At 46.6% G+C, this 16466-nt stretch overlaps 1 protein-coding gene across 1 annotated transcript in view; it reads right to left on the bottom strand.

Moving 5' to 3' along the window:
- Positions 1–7632: 7632 nt before the first annotated feature.
- DAAM2 (dishevelled associated activator of morphogenesis 2) overlaps positions 7633–16466 on the bottom strand; it is a gene marked incomplete at its 5' end in the record, with an annotated part of 50760 nt that continues 41926 nt past the window's right edge. Inside the window, 2 exons of the mRNA XM_010075357.1 lie at positions 7633–7848; positions 9051–9221. Coding sequence (XP_010073659.1) covers positions 7633–7848; positions 9051–9221 — 387 coding nt within the window. The remainder of the gene's footprint in view (positions 7849–9050; positions 9222–16466) is intronic.

A 16466-nucleotide genomic window follows, 5' to 3' on the forward strand; every position in this document is an offset into this window, starting at 1 on the left:
AAAGACTCTACCTCCTGAGGAGAGTCTGACCAAAGTAGAGATCAACAGTAACTACGCCTCAGAGAAAACAGCAAGAAGCCCATTAGCTACAGAAACATCAAACAAACAAAATCTAACACAACAACATTAAAAACCAAAGTTTTGGTCTTCAGGGGAAAAAAACCATCTTTAATTATTTTGTTTCCTAGCCATAGAAATCTATTCTCAAGGGGCCAAGGGGATTTATCCCAGAAGTCTCCCCACCTGATATGGCAGAGAGAAAGTCATCTTTGTTTAAAGAGAAGCCAAAGGTTAAAGAAAGCAAAAGCGAATGAAGAACAGATCCTCAGCCCTTCCCAGCACAAGCAAAGAGCTCCCCATACCCTCCTGCTCACTCCCAGTCATTCAGGGCAGCTAAATCCCAACACTGTTCTGCTCAGAAAAAGCCACGAGGCGCTTAGCTTGCTCCTGTGCGGCGATGATGAGAACAGGGAGGTCCGTGACCATGGGGAAGATGCCAATGGGAAGATGGAAGGGGGCTCCTATGCGGTGCCCATCATCCTGCCCCTGCCACTTAGGTACTGCATGGATTTCAGAATAATCCTTTTGCCTCTGCCCTTGCACCTGTAAAGCAAGATCCTTGGAGCCAGACTTTTAGCAAAGTCTGAACCAAACAGATTAAAAGAGAGAAACTAAAACCTCTTTCAGCAAATATAAACCCAGAACCTTCCCGTCCAGCACTCACACCCCATCTGCTGCCTGCTGGTCCTCAGCCTGTGCAAGCAATTCTCCCCTGATTGCTTTTGCTCATTTCCACAAGCCCTTCCCACCTGAGAACCAAAACCAACAGCTGCGGCTTGCTTTGGGGTCCCAGGGAATCCCCATACTGCAGGAACGTGCTGCACAGCCGGCAAGGCTCCCTCTCAAAGCTAGGCATGAGCTTCTGGGGAGCTCACAGTTAAAATGTTGCTCTTTGATGGGCTGAAGATAAATGTGAAAAGTTGTGGTTTAAGGGTGAATTTTGTCAGCAAGCTATTTCTGCTAAAAGGGAGATCCATGCGTAAATGAAACAGCTGCACACTTGCATCTAAGATGAAAACACGGTTCTGCCCCTGAGCTTCAAGAAGTCCTCAGCATGTCCCTTGATTCACCTAGAAACTGGCCCCAGCCCTTGTGTGCGTGGGCTCCCTTCCTCTCTTGGACTGGTTATGTCCAGCCATGGATTATGAACTCTTAGACAGCAGGACTGTCTATTTTTTTTTTCTTTACGTGAACTCGTGTATTCCCTATGTTGTTCTGAACAAGCAGTGGAAGAGTTCTTTACTCACGGTCTTTTTAAGAGGACCCTTGGATGTGCTGACCTGGTGGCTCCATGGTTAGCTCTGTACCATCGCAAGGCGTGGGGAGGATGTGCTTGTGTTCCACCACGTTGCTTCTTTCCCCCGGACCAACCCGTGAAGTTTCTCCCCAGCTCTGCAGTGACTGTGTCATCTAAAGAGCAGCACGCTCTAGACCAAAGAGGAAGACCCAGAGCATAGCAAAAAAGTGCACCCAGACCCCAACTCACCTTTCAGACTTTCCAGCAAAATGCACAGAAAATGCAAAGAAAATTTACTGAGGCGCAGTGGGGGCAATATATCTTTAATTTTTTTGCTTTTGTGTTTTTTGTTTTTTTTTTAGTATTACAGTATATTCTTATAAAAAGATACAGATAAAAAGGACACTACAGGATTTGTACATTTAATTCACTTATAGTCTTAAACTGACTAAGAAATGAGGATACGCCAAGGCATTACAGCAGCACACAGCCTCCCACTTTGGTAAGCAGCACTGTCCCTTCCAGCTCGGCAGGCAGGGCCACCTCCCAAAGTGACCCGCGAGCTTCAAGCTGAGCAGGCTTGCAGGGGAAGGAGAAGGGCTGGAGATGGGGGTGGTGAGGAAGGGAGGTGTTGAGCACGGAGCAGCTCGGGTACCTGACATCCCCTTACAGTTCTCAAAACTGCAGAGGTTTTTAAAGAGCCTGCTTCAGCACGAAGGGGGAAATGGCTCGTCGTAGATGCTATTCTAGATCTCTTGGGTGAGAGCTCCTAGTGGTGTCCAGCTGAAAGGACCAAGCCCTCCGTGAGCTCTGTAGAACACCTTGTAAAGAGCCAAAACTGCCTGAAGGGGAGCTTTGATCCAGATGCTGCTTTAAATTACGCTGGTGTAAACCCAGAGCAACTTGTACTGGTCACACTGGATCTATTCTATGTTATCTCCAGTAACAGAAGACTCTGCTTTGGAAGATGTATGAAGCATCCAGACTCTTTGACTACAGGAGGTGCCAGAACACCATGCACGACTAATGACATACTTCTCAGCAGGCCCAGTGAGGAAAATCTGGACAACTTCAGGTGATTCTGGTCATCAAAACTACTACTTTGAGTAGTAGGTAGCTTTTATAGATATATATATATACACACATATATAAATTATATATTTTCAGCTGACCAAATTGTGTTACCCAGGTTGGCCTCTACAATGTTTGATGACAGAAGCTAAGGTGGCCAATGCAGGCTACCTGTTTGGATGGCAGGCAACCAGAAATGTCTCATGTTGGGTATAGAAGCCAAGGAGCCATGGCTAGAGACTCCATGGGTAGAAAACCAACCAGCAGAAAGATTTTGTTTACCCTGGATAATCTGGAGAGGTGGGGTGGAGGAGGAGAAAGGGGAAGCAGAGGAGATCCTTCTTCCTTGGTCTTGAAGATAGGAAGGAGTATTAGTTCTGAGGAGGGAGAACTGTCCCAGTTTGTCTCACAGCGTGTTAACTCTGGTGAGAAGTTACAGGGCATGACCCACCTTTGTCCATCTAGCCAAGCTCCTCTGGCATTATGGACAGAATTTGTGTGGAAGGGTGAGGTTTGAGCACGCAACGGTGCAGCTCAACTCTTCTCAATCTTCTCACCATGATTCATGAGGAATAGTAAACAGGTTTGATAGCAAGCGTTCTAAAATAACCAACCTGCATCAGTCCACCACACACTTTGAAATGCATACTTTCCCAGGACCAGGATCACCAGGGGCAGAGTGCTTCTGACCAAAGCAAAAGGTAAGTTTTTTCTTTCCTCCCTTCCCGCAGCAGGACTGCTGAGGTGCGTCCCCTTGCCTAGCTCAGCTTGCTGCTCGGTAGCCAAGCCAGCTGTGGAGCCGGTGTAATGCCCTGGCACGGTCTCAATAGTCTTTGCTGTAATGCAGTGTATACATACAAACATAGCAAATGAAAATAAGGCAAAATAAATAGAGGTGTCAGATTTACAGGTTCCCCTTAGAGATTCCTAAAACTTTTTTTTTTTTTTAAAACATTTAACCCCCAAAAAACAAACAAACAAAAAAAAAAAAAAAAAACAACCCCCAAACAACCAACCCAGGAACAAAACTGCATGTATCATGTACATCATCAACTGTACAACTGATCTCCTTTCCCCTCGTGGAAACTCCTGACACAAGCTTCTCCCATGCAACCCAGCACAGTGTGAGCTTTCCTAAGGAAGAGGAAAGATTCAGACCCTTACAGAAACACCTGCCCCACAGTCTCCCACCAGGGCCCCTCGCGATTTCTTTCGCTTCCTCGGACATTGTGAACACGTTACCAAAATGCTTCTGAAGGACACCCAGGCTGTCTCCCTAGTGGGGAGCCTCTCACCCCTGAACACTCATCCCACTTCTGTTCTCGTAGGGAACCGCTGCCTGGACGATAGCTGTGCTGCAGGGCACCGAGGGGCCTTGCTGCCCTGAAGTCACTTTACCTTGTAGCATCTCCAGAGACTTAATGAGCGACTGAGAAGAGCGACCCAGACCAAAGGGAGTAGGAGGAGGAGGAGGGAGTTCTTCAGTCTTTTCTGGGATCATCCTAATGCAACCTGCTTAAGACCGATGCAGAGACACAGAGGTAAGTGAGCACTAGCCCTCTAGGGACAAAGTATGGAGAGTCAGAAAGGACCTCCTCTTCTGGGCGTGAACAACTTCATCATAAAGTTAGCAACGACTACATTTCTGCAGGAAGCAGAACAAGCCCTCAATCACACCCTTCTTTCTCCCATCTCCTCCTCCCCTTATTTCCAAAGACAGCATGATTTCACTTCTCATGCTGGTGCCAGCCACGCGTGCAAGGACAACAGCAGACCCCGGCTCTTCTCCGGCTCTCAGAGGTCATGCCTCAATGTTACGCATCACAACTGCTCGCTATACCCACCCGGGCTCTGCTAGCACTAGAGGACAAGGAATAAGATTTTCCTTTCTTCTTCAGCGTTCATCAACTCGACCACAACTGCTGATGAAGAATAGACCATAGATGCACTTGCGGTAGCCCAGAGATGAAAAGCAAGGACAAACTTGGCTTTCAGCAAGAATCTGATGCCAGGCCCTAGAGCAGAGCCAACTTTATTCCTTATCTTCTGGGTGGCCAGCCTCATCTCCTACAGTAGAGCTATTAACGGGCCTCTCCGCTTGTCACCACTTCCATGAAATCACTGCTTGCCTCAATGTGCAACTGAGCTTTTCCAAAACTCTCTTTAGGAACCTTCACCACAGAGTCAAGAGCCAGAGGGACCATCCAGCACGCTGAACAAAGCCGTCAAGACACCATCACAGATGCAAAACGAGTCTGGGGCTTCGGAGCACTGAGAAAGCAGTGATCGCAGCAGGGGCATGACTCTGAGCTTTGTTGGTCCCAGTAGGCATCCCCCAGCTGACTTATAGGAGCTGCACAATCTCTCATGATTTGTGTATGAGTCAAGGAGGTGGCAAAACTACAGCAGCTTTCTTTGACTCTGTCAGCATGGCCGGAGCGCCGCGTACCATCCTACGGGATCTCTTCCAATCCAGGCTGAACTGTGTACCCACATGGACAGAGGGCTTACCACTCTCCTTCTGCTTTTGCTACATTTGTGGCCTGGCAAAGTGACTTCAGTTTGAAAAAGCACAGCACAAACCTGGTTTGGCAAATACTGGGGAGGGGAATGCCGTATTTATATAGTCAAGGGTTTTGCCCTGAGCTGTTTCTTCTCCGACAGCGCTCCCACGCTGACAGCCTGCCTTATCGAACAAGTACCTGGGGAGCAAGTAAGCAGCCGTAAGTTGGACAGAGCCATGAGTCACATCATCTCGCACCAGGGCTGACCTTGGCACTACACCTGAATCTCTGGGTGAGTCCTAAACCCAGGGAGAATGAAGAAGGGAAAAAAACCCGACAATGTTCTAATCCCTGAAAGCATCATCTTTGGAATTCAGGGATTATCCAAACCTAAACTCAACTGTACACCACTTTGGCACATATCACCACCTCTCATATGGCTTTACGTGGCATAGGTTATATGGCATGCTTTCAAACAAGACAAACGAAAAGGGCTGGGATATAGCACATCTACTTCAGGGAGCAGCAAGGAGCTCATTAATATAATTTACAAGAGACATCTCTAAAAATCCATTTTGCAATTTAAAATAAAAATGCTTTAAAAAGTCAGAGTTTTTCTTAAACTTCCCAAAACCTTTATGAAATAACAGTCTTTCTTCTACAAGGTGCTTGTGTCCGCTGCAATGGGCACTGCTGTTAATAGCTAATCCCAGAAGGGGAATGGGATAATCAGGGAGGAGAATGCACCCAGCTCTTGTAAGATACCAGCTCTTTACGATGAGTATTCTACAGAGGCGCGGCAGTCTGGAATGTTGTCAATAGGGAAATTCTGGGGTGGGAGACTCAAAATTCAGTAAACAATGCAATATTAGAGTTTAACAATTCTGACTTTTTTTTTTTTTTCTTCTTTCCATAGTTTACATAATTATTTTACTCTCAAAGTGTTCAGAAAACCACCACAGTCTGCTTCTCCGATATCGGGAGTGTGTAATACTGATCAGGCAGCGTGCATGGCAGAGGAAGTTCTGTTCTGCAGCCTCAGTGCAGAGCCTGAGGTTAAGTGACATTCAGAGAAAAATCAAACCAAATGATTAAAGTGACAAATAGAGCTTTTTTTTTTTTTTTTCACTTCCCTGGGATTCCTTGACATTTTGTGCTGTTGACTATTGATGCACAGTTTGTAGATGGTGGGTCCCTTTTCTCAAATGTTCTCTCTTCCTGTCTAGGAGAAAGAATCCATCACCATTTATTTATTTTCCTCTTTTCCTTCTCCAGGGAAGATAGTAAAAAAAAGGAAGACAAGATTAAAAAAAAAAAAAAAAAAAAAGCCCATGACAGCCCACACAATCCAATCCCTTTCCTAGAGCCATGAAGACACACAGAATTCAAGCCTCTTCCTTGGGTTCTTTGCTTTTCCACTGTGTGCTTCATACATGTAGCTTAAATACAATTTTTTTTTTTTTTTAATATGAATTAACCCATCTGCAAAGCCTGCTCAGCTTAGACAATTCTGTGTCCTCCTGGAAGAATTCTCAGTCTTCATCATGGGACCCTCTGTTGGTTCATCCCAAGTGATCCCTTTAAAATGGAAAAGCCCGTGGGCTCCAAGGCTCTCTTTCGACACCGTTCGTATATATCTTACTGAGGCGATTCCCCTCGGTAGGAGCGGGGTGTGTGCAGTGAAGGTCAGCCAGTTAGACCAGTTCATGCCAACAGCAACCACAGCTAGCATCAAGTGGAAAAGAAATCACATTTCTTGCAGCCAGTGAACCCCGTCTGCTTTTTGCTGTTTGTGACCTGGGGATGATATTAGGGAGCTCCTGATTTCCATTGGGCTGCGCTAGGATGTCTTGCACAAACAGGTAAGAAATGTTCCACCGTTTCCTTCCCACCCTCCAGCAATGCCAACAGGCTCCAAAGTAATCTCCTTGTAATCCCAACCCGGCGGTGGCTTAGTTTGCTAAAGAAAAGCCAGAGCTTCTTTCCAAGAAGATGCATTTCATAGCCTCGAGACTCAACCATCAACAAATTCCAGAAAGCTGCTTCTAGAAAAGCAGAAGCTAAAAGACTTTCGCAAAGTATTTTATGTTGATCCTGATTCTTGAATTTCTCTCTTGGTTCCGGAACCCGGTTACTTCCTTCTGAGCATCACTTGCTTTGGACAGTGTAGGCCATACAAAAGTACTGTACAGAACATGAGCCCAAAAGCATTTTTCAGGTGCTGATCAATGGCTTATAAAACCCAATTCTGGAAGGGAACTGGAAACCTTGAGAACCACATCTTGACAAGCCCCCCGAAGGCCAGTCTAGATCTTGAAGAAGCGACAGCCCTGTAGAGCTGCTTGGAAATGAGTCTTTGGTTATTATCACCAAGATGGAGATCAGAAGCAGTTTTTGCTTTGGCACATAGGAAATGATCTTTCTCCAGCTGTGAGGCAGTCTGCAAAGCCCAAGTACGTTCTGTCACCACCACGAGGCCTTTGATGACACAATAAACTCCCAGAAGCAAATCTGTCGGCTCCGCACGGCCCAGTCACAAGCCCTGCTGGCTCCACAGAGGCACTTTTATAATGGTTCAAATTAGGAGCACAGAAGAGGGATGAGAGGAAAGCTGATCATGGCAAGGTAACGTCTCTAGCCACAGACCAAAGAAATCCTTTGGGGCAGCTGTCAGCCAGGCGCCATCGCACACATTCATCTTCCTGGTTTGGCACTTTTTCATCACCTTCTTTTGGTTGATTATTTTTCTTCCTCTTGTAATTAATAATTTAGCTTTGTCACCACCCGCTCTCGGCTCGTCTCTAAACCTTGGTTCCCCGAACGCTTGCGGTTACGCTTGAGCTTGGATAAGTCTTTGTCAAAGACTTCGCCCGACCTTAGTGCTGACACCAGGTCATCAAACTCCCCGCTCTCTTCAGAGATGCTTCCAGCTTTCGCTTTCTTTTGTCGCCTCTCTTTTTCCCGCTGCTCTTTTAGCTGTGAAGAGAGACAGAGCTTTAGGCTTAGCTAACCGAGGTGCCAGATCACTAGGTACACTGCCAAGAAGCAGCTAAGATGCATCTTGGGGGGGGAGGGGAAAGTCCAGCAGCATATCCACAAGGCCATCACCTGTGCCAAGAGCAACAGGCAACATGCTGGGCTTCCCTTCTTCTGCACAGGCGAGCAGAGAGCTGGAGAGATGAGGAATAAGTAGCGTTGTATGTGTGCCTCAGAAAGCACTCCCACCCTGGAGCAGCGAGGACACGTGGGATCTGTCTGTGCTGCTGCTGTTTGGTGCTAATTTTACAATAGGAGAGTGCCAGCAAAGTAGCTGTGCTAAATGACAGTCGAGAAGTGATGCTGGCATTGGTAATTACCCAGCTTCTGGGACCAGGCTTGCAGTGGCAGCACCTACTAAGGTGACAGTACCTAACCTAGTGAGTTTAAAATTAGTTTGGATGCGTCTGTCCAAACCACGGTCACTTCTGTAGTCACAGCTAGCTGAATTGACAGGCAGAAAGGCTGCAGTCGTGCAGAAGGAGGAAAATAAGAAAGGAAAAAAAACCCAGAAAGCCACAAGCTAAACATATTGGCAAAAAAAAGAAACCCCTGTGCAAGATATTAAAACATCAACAGAAACTCTGTCCACCAAACAGCTCATGTGTTGCAGTGGTGGGAAGAGGACGGCACATTGCCTCGCCTCTGGAAAGAGAAACTGGTCATAAACACAACGAGCAATGAAACAGAACTGCTGGTTTTGTAAATCATTGGATAGGTCCCCACCTCTCAACGTGATGCCCTCAGTCTCCTTAGGGCAGCTCCAGCGAGCTCGCTTGTCCCCCCCACTCCCCACCCCGCTGCTCGGCTCCGAGATGAGTGGGAATGCCACGGGAGGGATGCGGCTGTCGGGAAGCAGGTCGCTTGCTCTGCGTGCTAGCTCCTGCAGAACAGGCAGGGCTAGATGGGCTATGGGAATCCAAAAGACCATAATCTAGGAGCTAAACAACACAGCCTTGAGAGCTGATAGAAGAGCCAGCAGGAAAAATGTCATCGTTTGTGAAGAGAATGATGCCCAGGAGAGGCAGCAGGGAGAAGGACATAAAACAGTCACAGGAGATGAGCGTTGGAATTGGGTCACTCAACCTTCAAGACATGAAAAGGCGATGGAAGGAAAGACCTTCCTGCGCCCAGGTCCTTACCATGGCCTCCATGCGTGCCCTGCGCTCCTCTTCTTCCTTTTTCTTCCTCATATTCTCCAGATCTTGCTTGGCCTCTGCAAATGACTGTAAGAAAGTGTCGAAGATGCCAAAAAATTCATCTGGCTGCATCTTGCCCTCGCTCTCTCCAAAATGCTTCAGTGCCTTGGCGTACTGTCAAGGTGGGCAGAAAAGACAAGAGCAACAATGAGGCAGTTTGGTGAGTAACCGTGCGTGTAAATCACTATCCTCCGAGCATCCACACGGGGAGAGCAGAAACCACCCCCCAGCAAGAGAAGTGCCTCTCCTTAAGGCTGGTGCCTCTGGCCCTGAAGAATTTTTTCTCCTAGATATCCTTGGGGAAACAAGGGGCAACGGTGCTGGAGAGCACTGGCTGTCCGCTTACACCCCAAAAACCCCTGTGTTCAGTGCCTGAGGGTGGTGGAGTCATTTCACACCATCTGGCCACATCTCAGCTGCAGCTGTGGGACAGCAGGGGCACAGAAGACAGTGAGCTAGCTGGGGAAAAAGTAGTCTTGGTCCATCCTTTCCCCTTCAACCTTCTCCTCAAATCCACTTTTAAAATGGGTGGAGTTAGAGGGTTTTTTTGGTTTGTTTGTTTGGTTTGGTTTTTTTTTTCTTTTTTTTTTTTTTTCCCCAATAATATGACAGTCTGTCCTCTCAAGAGCCTTTTGCCGTGTCATCCATCACTCTGGAGTCCTCTGAGTCAGGGTGTTGCCTGGGAGAGAGGAGACTATGGACAGACACGGCATGAGAGAGGGGCGAGGAAAGCAGCCAGGGCTCCCGGGCAGGCTCAAAAGAGAGCGAATACAACACAAGTGGCTTTTATTTTAAAAGGCAAATGTTGAGGCTGCGGGACGCGTGTGGAGGCAGCCAACTGGCAGGACTTCAGTCACAGGGCAGTCCTGATGGGGAGAGGGTAAATCCACAGCAAGCCCTAGCTCTGGGACAGCAGCCCTGCAGTAGTTGTCCTCTCTTCTTTGCTCTCTCACACTCACAAGCATGCCTCTCCGCTCACCAGAATGTATGCATGCAGATAGTCTGTCAACAGCACGTACACCCGTGGCCACTAGGTCCTGTATCACTGTACACATCCCAAGGCTGTACCGCTGTCCCACCACCTTCACCCACACACCTCTGCATCGCAACAGGCAGCACCAGCGGCACGTTCCTGATGGCACCGGTGCCCCGGTGCACGGCTCCCCCAGCATCCCCTGCTTGGACTTCACCACACCACCGCCAAGCTGCAGAGCATCCTTACAGACCTCAGCCGCCACCCAGCCAAACCCAGACCCCGCCAGGCTGCGCACTGCCTTCAGGCTCTCTTGGGCGGGGATTCAGCTCGTACGGCCGCAGCCCAGCTTCCCTTTCCTTAGGTGGCTGCCTTTGCAGAATGGAAAGGACAGTACGAATAGATCAGGCTCCAGTCCCAAGCAGAAAATGAGTTTGGAAGCAGCTCTTATAAACCCCTCTGGCTCTGTACCAGGTAAAGCATAAACAATGTCTCCCAGTCAACTGCAGGGGGAAGAAATCTCCAGGGAAAGCAGCTTCCTTCTGGCACAGCCGGAGAGATTCGGCATCTCTTCTCCTCTGCTTTCCCTGCCAGGCCCACAATGCAGTTTGAAGCAATAGCTTCTTTTTTTTTTTCTTTTTTTTTCCTTTAAAAAGGCTGCGTTCTCAGCCAGAACCAAACAAAGAAACCCAAAGTATCTGAGGGGAAAAAAAAAAAGTGTTGGAAGAAATGCAAGTTGCTTTGAGCTACCAAACATGGCAAGAGTTGAAGGAAGCACTTCAGCAGCAAGTCATGGAGGGACTTCAGAGTATGGAAACAGCAACACATCACTTCTGTTTTAACTCCTTTTCTCCAAAACCTCTGAAGACGCACACACACAAATGTGCAGACTTATGCTTTCTCCCCACCCCTCTCTGTACATATGTATTTTCTCTGTATATAATGTACATGTACTCGGCTTGAATATTAGGAACGTGCAGCAGTCCCACAACAATCCAGGCTGTCAATACCACAGAGGGAGCAAAAGCATCTCCATGTGCTGTATTTTCTTGGCTTGCCTGCTCCAGTGTGCTCATCAGCCAGGGAGGCAGGAGTGCCAGGGAAAGGCTTCATAGAATAGAATCATAGAATCATGAAGGTTGCAAAAGACCTCAAGGACCATCGAGTCCAACCATCAACCCAACCCCACCCAACCCACTAACCCATGTCCCCCAGCACCACATCTACACGTTTCTTGACCCCCTCCAGGGATGGTGACTCCACCACTGCCCTGGGCAGCCTGTTCCAATGCCTCATCACTCTTGCAGTGAAGAAATTTTTTCTAATCTCCAGCCTAACCCTCCCCTGGTGCAACTTGAGGCCGTTTCCTCTTGTCCCATCCCTTGTTCCTTTAGAGCAGAGCCCAGCACCCACCTCACTGCACCCTCCTTCCAGGCAGTTGTAGAGAGTGATAAGGTCTCCTCCTCTTCTCTAGACTAAACAATCTCAGTTAATGGGGGATTAAATTAAGTTAAATGAGATCAGACTTTGCATCTCCAATGAATAAGACTCCACTTTGCTCTATCCGTAGTCACAAATAAGAGTCTTGCACAGAAATATTTGCCAGGAGGCCAGTCCTCTGACTTCTGCCAAGATGCTGCTTCATCCTTTGAAAAAGATTTATTACACAGTCAAGAATCCAAAGACCTTCCCCTTCAGAATATAATTTACTTGAAAGCATCCATTTGCAACAGGCATTGCCACCGCTGCTCACACACACAGAGCACCTGAAGCTCACTGCTCACAGGAGACGTGCTACCTGGAACCTCTTCCTACTTGTGGTTAAACGCTGGGGAAAACTGAAAATAAGGCACAAATTAACAGCAGTGACTAGAGCTGCCAGCCAGGAGGAAGGCTTGTCCGCCTCCTGTGAACCCTGAAGCCCAGAGCGATGGCTGTGGTGGTACCTAGTGATGCATCGCCTCCATCCCCCGTGTTCCTCCTGTGCACAGCAAAGGTGAGTGAGGGGCCATGCAAGAAGAGCTGGTTTGAGACCATAATGCCCATGGGGGTTTCCTCATCCTTTCGGGAGGCTGGGGGTTGAAAAGGAGGAGGTCCTTGCCTAGCCTCTTGGATCCCATATACACGGGAGCCTCCGTTAGAGGGTGGTGTTGTCTGCTGATGTTCTGCACATGGACCGTCACCCAACTATCGACACTGGTAGAGGGGCTTTTGCTGCTGCCTCCCCCCTCCAAGGAGGCACAGTGTTGCCATGTGGGAAAGACCCCGCAGCCTGGGAGCCTTCCAGAGACACTCATGGATATAAGGGGTTGTGGTCTCTATGCAGCAGCAAGGAGGAGGCTGAGAACAGACTGTCTTTGGTGCCCTGGGAGATGGCTGAGGAGGTCACAGTCACTCACTGTAAAGCAGGGAAAGATGAAAACCAAAAATCTGTGAGCTAAATGGACCAAAAGAACTACAAAAGAGAAATGTGCAGCTCACTGAAGTAAACATTTTCCTTCTTTCTCTGCCCTCTCCAGAAAAGAGCTGACTGAGCAGAGGAAGGCAGCTCAGGAGATCCAGCCTCTGCTGCCAGCTCTGCCCATGGTGTGGCTTGGGAGCTCACGTGTCCTTTCTGAGCCTTCTCCCTTCGTTACACAACAAAAAGTTTTGCCCCACTAACCTGATATAGGAAATGGCAAAAAAAAAATAAAAAAAATCAGTTGTTCACATCTGTAGGGCACGACATCGATACAGTGCAGTATTGTAAAGGGAGACACGCTGTCCTCTCACCGTTTACACTGCAACAGACCCCTCTGGTTTTATCACTTCTTCCATTTCCCTGCAGCAGATTCCTTGTCGAACAGTAACTGCTCTTGTGCACGACTGTGAAACCTGCAGCTAAGTCCTCACGCGTGCAAAACATTTCCTAGAATATCTGCTGGAATATTGCGGAACAAGGGCTGCAACTCGCTTGTTTCTGAAGTCATTTGGGGACAGATGACATGGGCAAAAGCAAGATGGAAAACTGTGTTGCCGACGGTTTTCCACTGTAATACAGGATGGTATCTATTTTTTTTTTTTTTCATTAAAAATTTCATTTCCACACCATAAGGGCCCCCAAGCTCCATGGTATAACAGGTCCACGAGCTCCGTGCCAGCTCTGCTTCCTCTGCCAAACTTTCCACTGAATTCATCCTCCTGCCAAAGCAAATCGTTTAGACAGTTGTTTATTTTAAAAAGGCATTTTAGCAAGGAGAGTGAAAGCGGGACAGCAGCGCACACAGTCTCTGCTGTGCTTGCCAACAAAATGTTAAACAGTGGCAGAAGAGCTCTGGAAATGGCAGGAACGGGGCTTGAGGAGGAGGAAGAGGGAAAACAGCCATGATAAAAATTTTCTGCTGTCTGTGCTGTCTGCTATTGCGAGAGGATACAGACATTTCTGATACCTTTAGATGCCAGCCTGCCCTGAAGCATCGGCAGTTCTAAGTTAGGGTACAACAGCTACAGAATTTATTCCCAAATGACTCCAGTCTCCACCATAAAGAGAAACACCCTGCTTGAGAGGAGCTGTCACGAGAACGACTGGGGATGGACCTTTTTCCTGCCCTCCTGAGCCCTGGCCAGGCAGTGGCCTCCGCTGTGCCTCGATAGAGAAGTTGAAGTTTGATATTCAGCACAGGGATGGCAATGGCTGACTGAGCAGACTTTATTTTTCTAGGAAGATCCAAAATGTTTTAAAAACAGATTTGATATAAAGCAAGCCCAAAGTAGAGCAGTTAAGAAGCAGTCTAGTGATCTAAGTGCATACGTGTCAACATTTAAGTATGTTGTAAAGCTTCATACAGAGGAAATGTCCCCTTTTTCACGTAGGAAAATAAAAGTTCATGCCATGGGAAGTCACTGTTCCTCTGCCTGGGCATTTTCATTCTCTCCCCACAAGAAACACAGGGAAAAATTTTCACAGCAAAACTCAGCCCTATTGTGTTCTTTCTGATGTGAAAAAGTCAATTTTTCATCTGTTTGAACACATAAAAACTGGTAAAGGATTCCAGGGCAGAATTTCACTGTCTCCTGCCTCCATCTTCTAGTTTATGGTAAACAGCAGAAAACATTATCCCTTGATCTAATCTATATATTCCCTTATAAAGTGGTATTGAAAGCGAGACAAACACAAAAAGAACAAGAACCAGCTGTGCTGAGGAGGTTGTTTAAAGAGTTGGTCTAAGTTTTCAGTCCGGTCTTAACCAAGCCATCTGTTCACGGCATGAAGACCGGTACAGTTATAAGGCTTCCTCTGCAAACACAGATGCCTACATCTGACAGCCTGGCCCTTTAAATATTAAAATAAAATTAAAAAAGGTCCTGTTTAAGCAAAAAGGCCAAAAAAAAAAAAAAAAGTACTGCATGGGATTGTAAAAAATATCCTCTACAGAGAAGGTCAGCACCACACCTTGGTAATGGATTGTTTCCATAACTTAAAGGAATAAAGAAATGACTTTTGACAATACTAAAGGCATTTAAAAAATAAAAAAAAATTCCCAGGTTTGCAAAGATAATATGTATTGTTTTAAATCCCAGCTGAGGAAACATGGCTCTGATTAACTCATGGCAATCAATTAGCCACATCTATATTTAGAAGGATATCCAACTCCAGCTGTTAAAACTAGGGCTCCATTAATATTAATAAATCTGTGCACCAGACCAATTCTTCCTGGTCTCATTACGATATTTTTAAAAGTCATCCCTCTCCAAATACCTTTTTTTTTTTTTTTTTTCCAATTTGCTTTGCTTTGAGAAATCAAAAAAAAAAACAACACCAGGATGATCAGATGTCTTGGTCCCTCTAGTTCTAGCAGGTTTCCATGGTAAGAAAAAAGCTCGTGATTCAACAAACACAGAGAGCCCATTGAGGTTGGAAGATGTTACAGGCTTCACAAAGCACATCTGGTTTGTTGAAAATTTCCAGCTTTCTTGTTCCTTTTTTTTTATTTTTTAAGAAAAAAAGAGGAAAAAGAGGAAGAAGATGGGGGAAAAATAATATGAGGCAAACATGAGAAATAGCTCAGCATCGGTAAGGACAGACAGTTCCCTTCCAGGAGTCCAACAGCAGTTTTTTTGCCAGTGGAAGAACCAAAGCCATAGGTTGAGCAGAAGTTGGAATGGCGTGTGTTCAAACATAGTAAGGGTGAGAGAAGGTAGGGAAACATTTCCTAAGCATGTTATAGTCATTAAAATAAAACATCTCTTTATGTCAAGCGCTTTATGTTGGCTACATCTAAAAAAGCGTGCAACAACTTCCAGACAGATTGGTCCGTCTGTAGGGAGATTCTCTGGTTATTCTTAAAGCAAAAGAACAGTATTTTTTTTCCCTGCAAGTGCCTGATCAAGGGAAGTCGCATTGCTGTGCTGGACGTGTACCACTTGCTGGTTTTTAACCCCTTGTAAAGAATCTGCATTGGGCGCTTGTCCTCATGTGCCGAAAGAAAGGACCACCACCATCCGTAACACCCAAGCAAAAGCGGGCAGTCTAAGCCAAGAACAGAATTATTTTCTTCCAGAAATGTGCACCTAACTATAATGAAGTTGAAAAATATACCCAGTTGTTAAACAAACCCCCAAACCATAAAAAATTGAACTTTTCTCAGTAAATTTCCTACAGGCACGGAATATAAAATATTGGTTTTGTGATTATAAAGCGAGTATGGTGTGAACATTATTGTACTGGAAGGAGTTTGAATCTTCTTGAGCAAAAAAACAATTGAAAAATGAGGCACATTATTCTCCACAAAATTTCCTTACAACTCTTAACAAGTGCTCGACTGCCCAGCTTTGCCTTCTGAGTGCCGTACCAACTGCATTTGCCAGGGTGGCCAGCTCTGTCCGATGGCCAGTAGCCCCTGCTGCTTGCAGCGGCAGGTCAGTATGACCAACATCTCCACAGCAAGGAAATGTTGGTGCATTCCAGAATGCCATTCCTGCAGAGCAAACGGATGAGTGAGGAGTCTTACTCTTCAGATCCTCAGCCTGGATGTTGCCTATCCTTCAAAATCTAAGGCCGACCAACCTAACAGCCCAGGTTTCATTAATAATGCAACAGCTCCCTTAACGCCGCGCGGATTGACACCAGCAGTGGAAACAATTCCATCCAAAAGAAATAACGCATTTGCTTCGTAAAGCCAAGCGCTTGTAACGTGCCAGCCAGCAAGGGCAGGTTTGCCATTACATATCGTTTACTTTAGAGCTTGCTCTTCTCCAAACATTTTCATATGCTTATGATCTTTTCATATAAATTCTTCCTCGTTCAGCTGAGAGACAGAGGGATTAGTGCCAGACTCCAATCATCAGCAAAGAACAAGCACCTCCTTAGTTGTACAAACCTGGTAATGGAGGTGCAGACAGGGAAA

This window comes from Pterocles gutturalis, unplaced genomic scaffold, assembly GCF_000699245.1.
Source record: "Pterocles gutturalis isolate BGI_N339 unplaced genomic scaffold, ASM69924v1 scaffold20867, whole genome shotgun sequence".
NCBI classification, from domain to species: Eukaryota; Metazoa; Chordata; class Aves; order Pterocliformes; family Pteroclidae; genus Pterocles; species Pterocles gutturalis.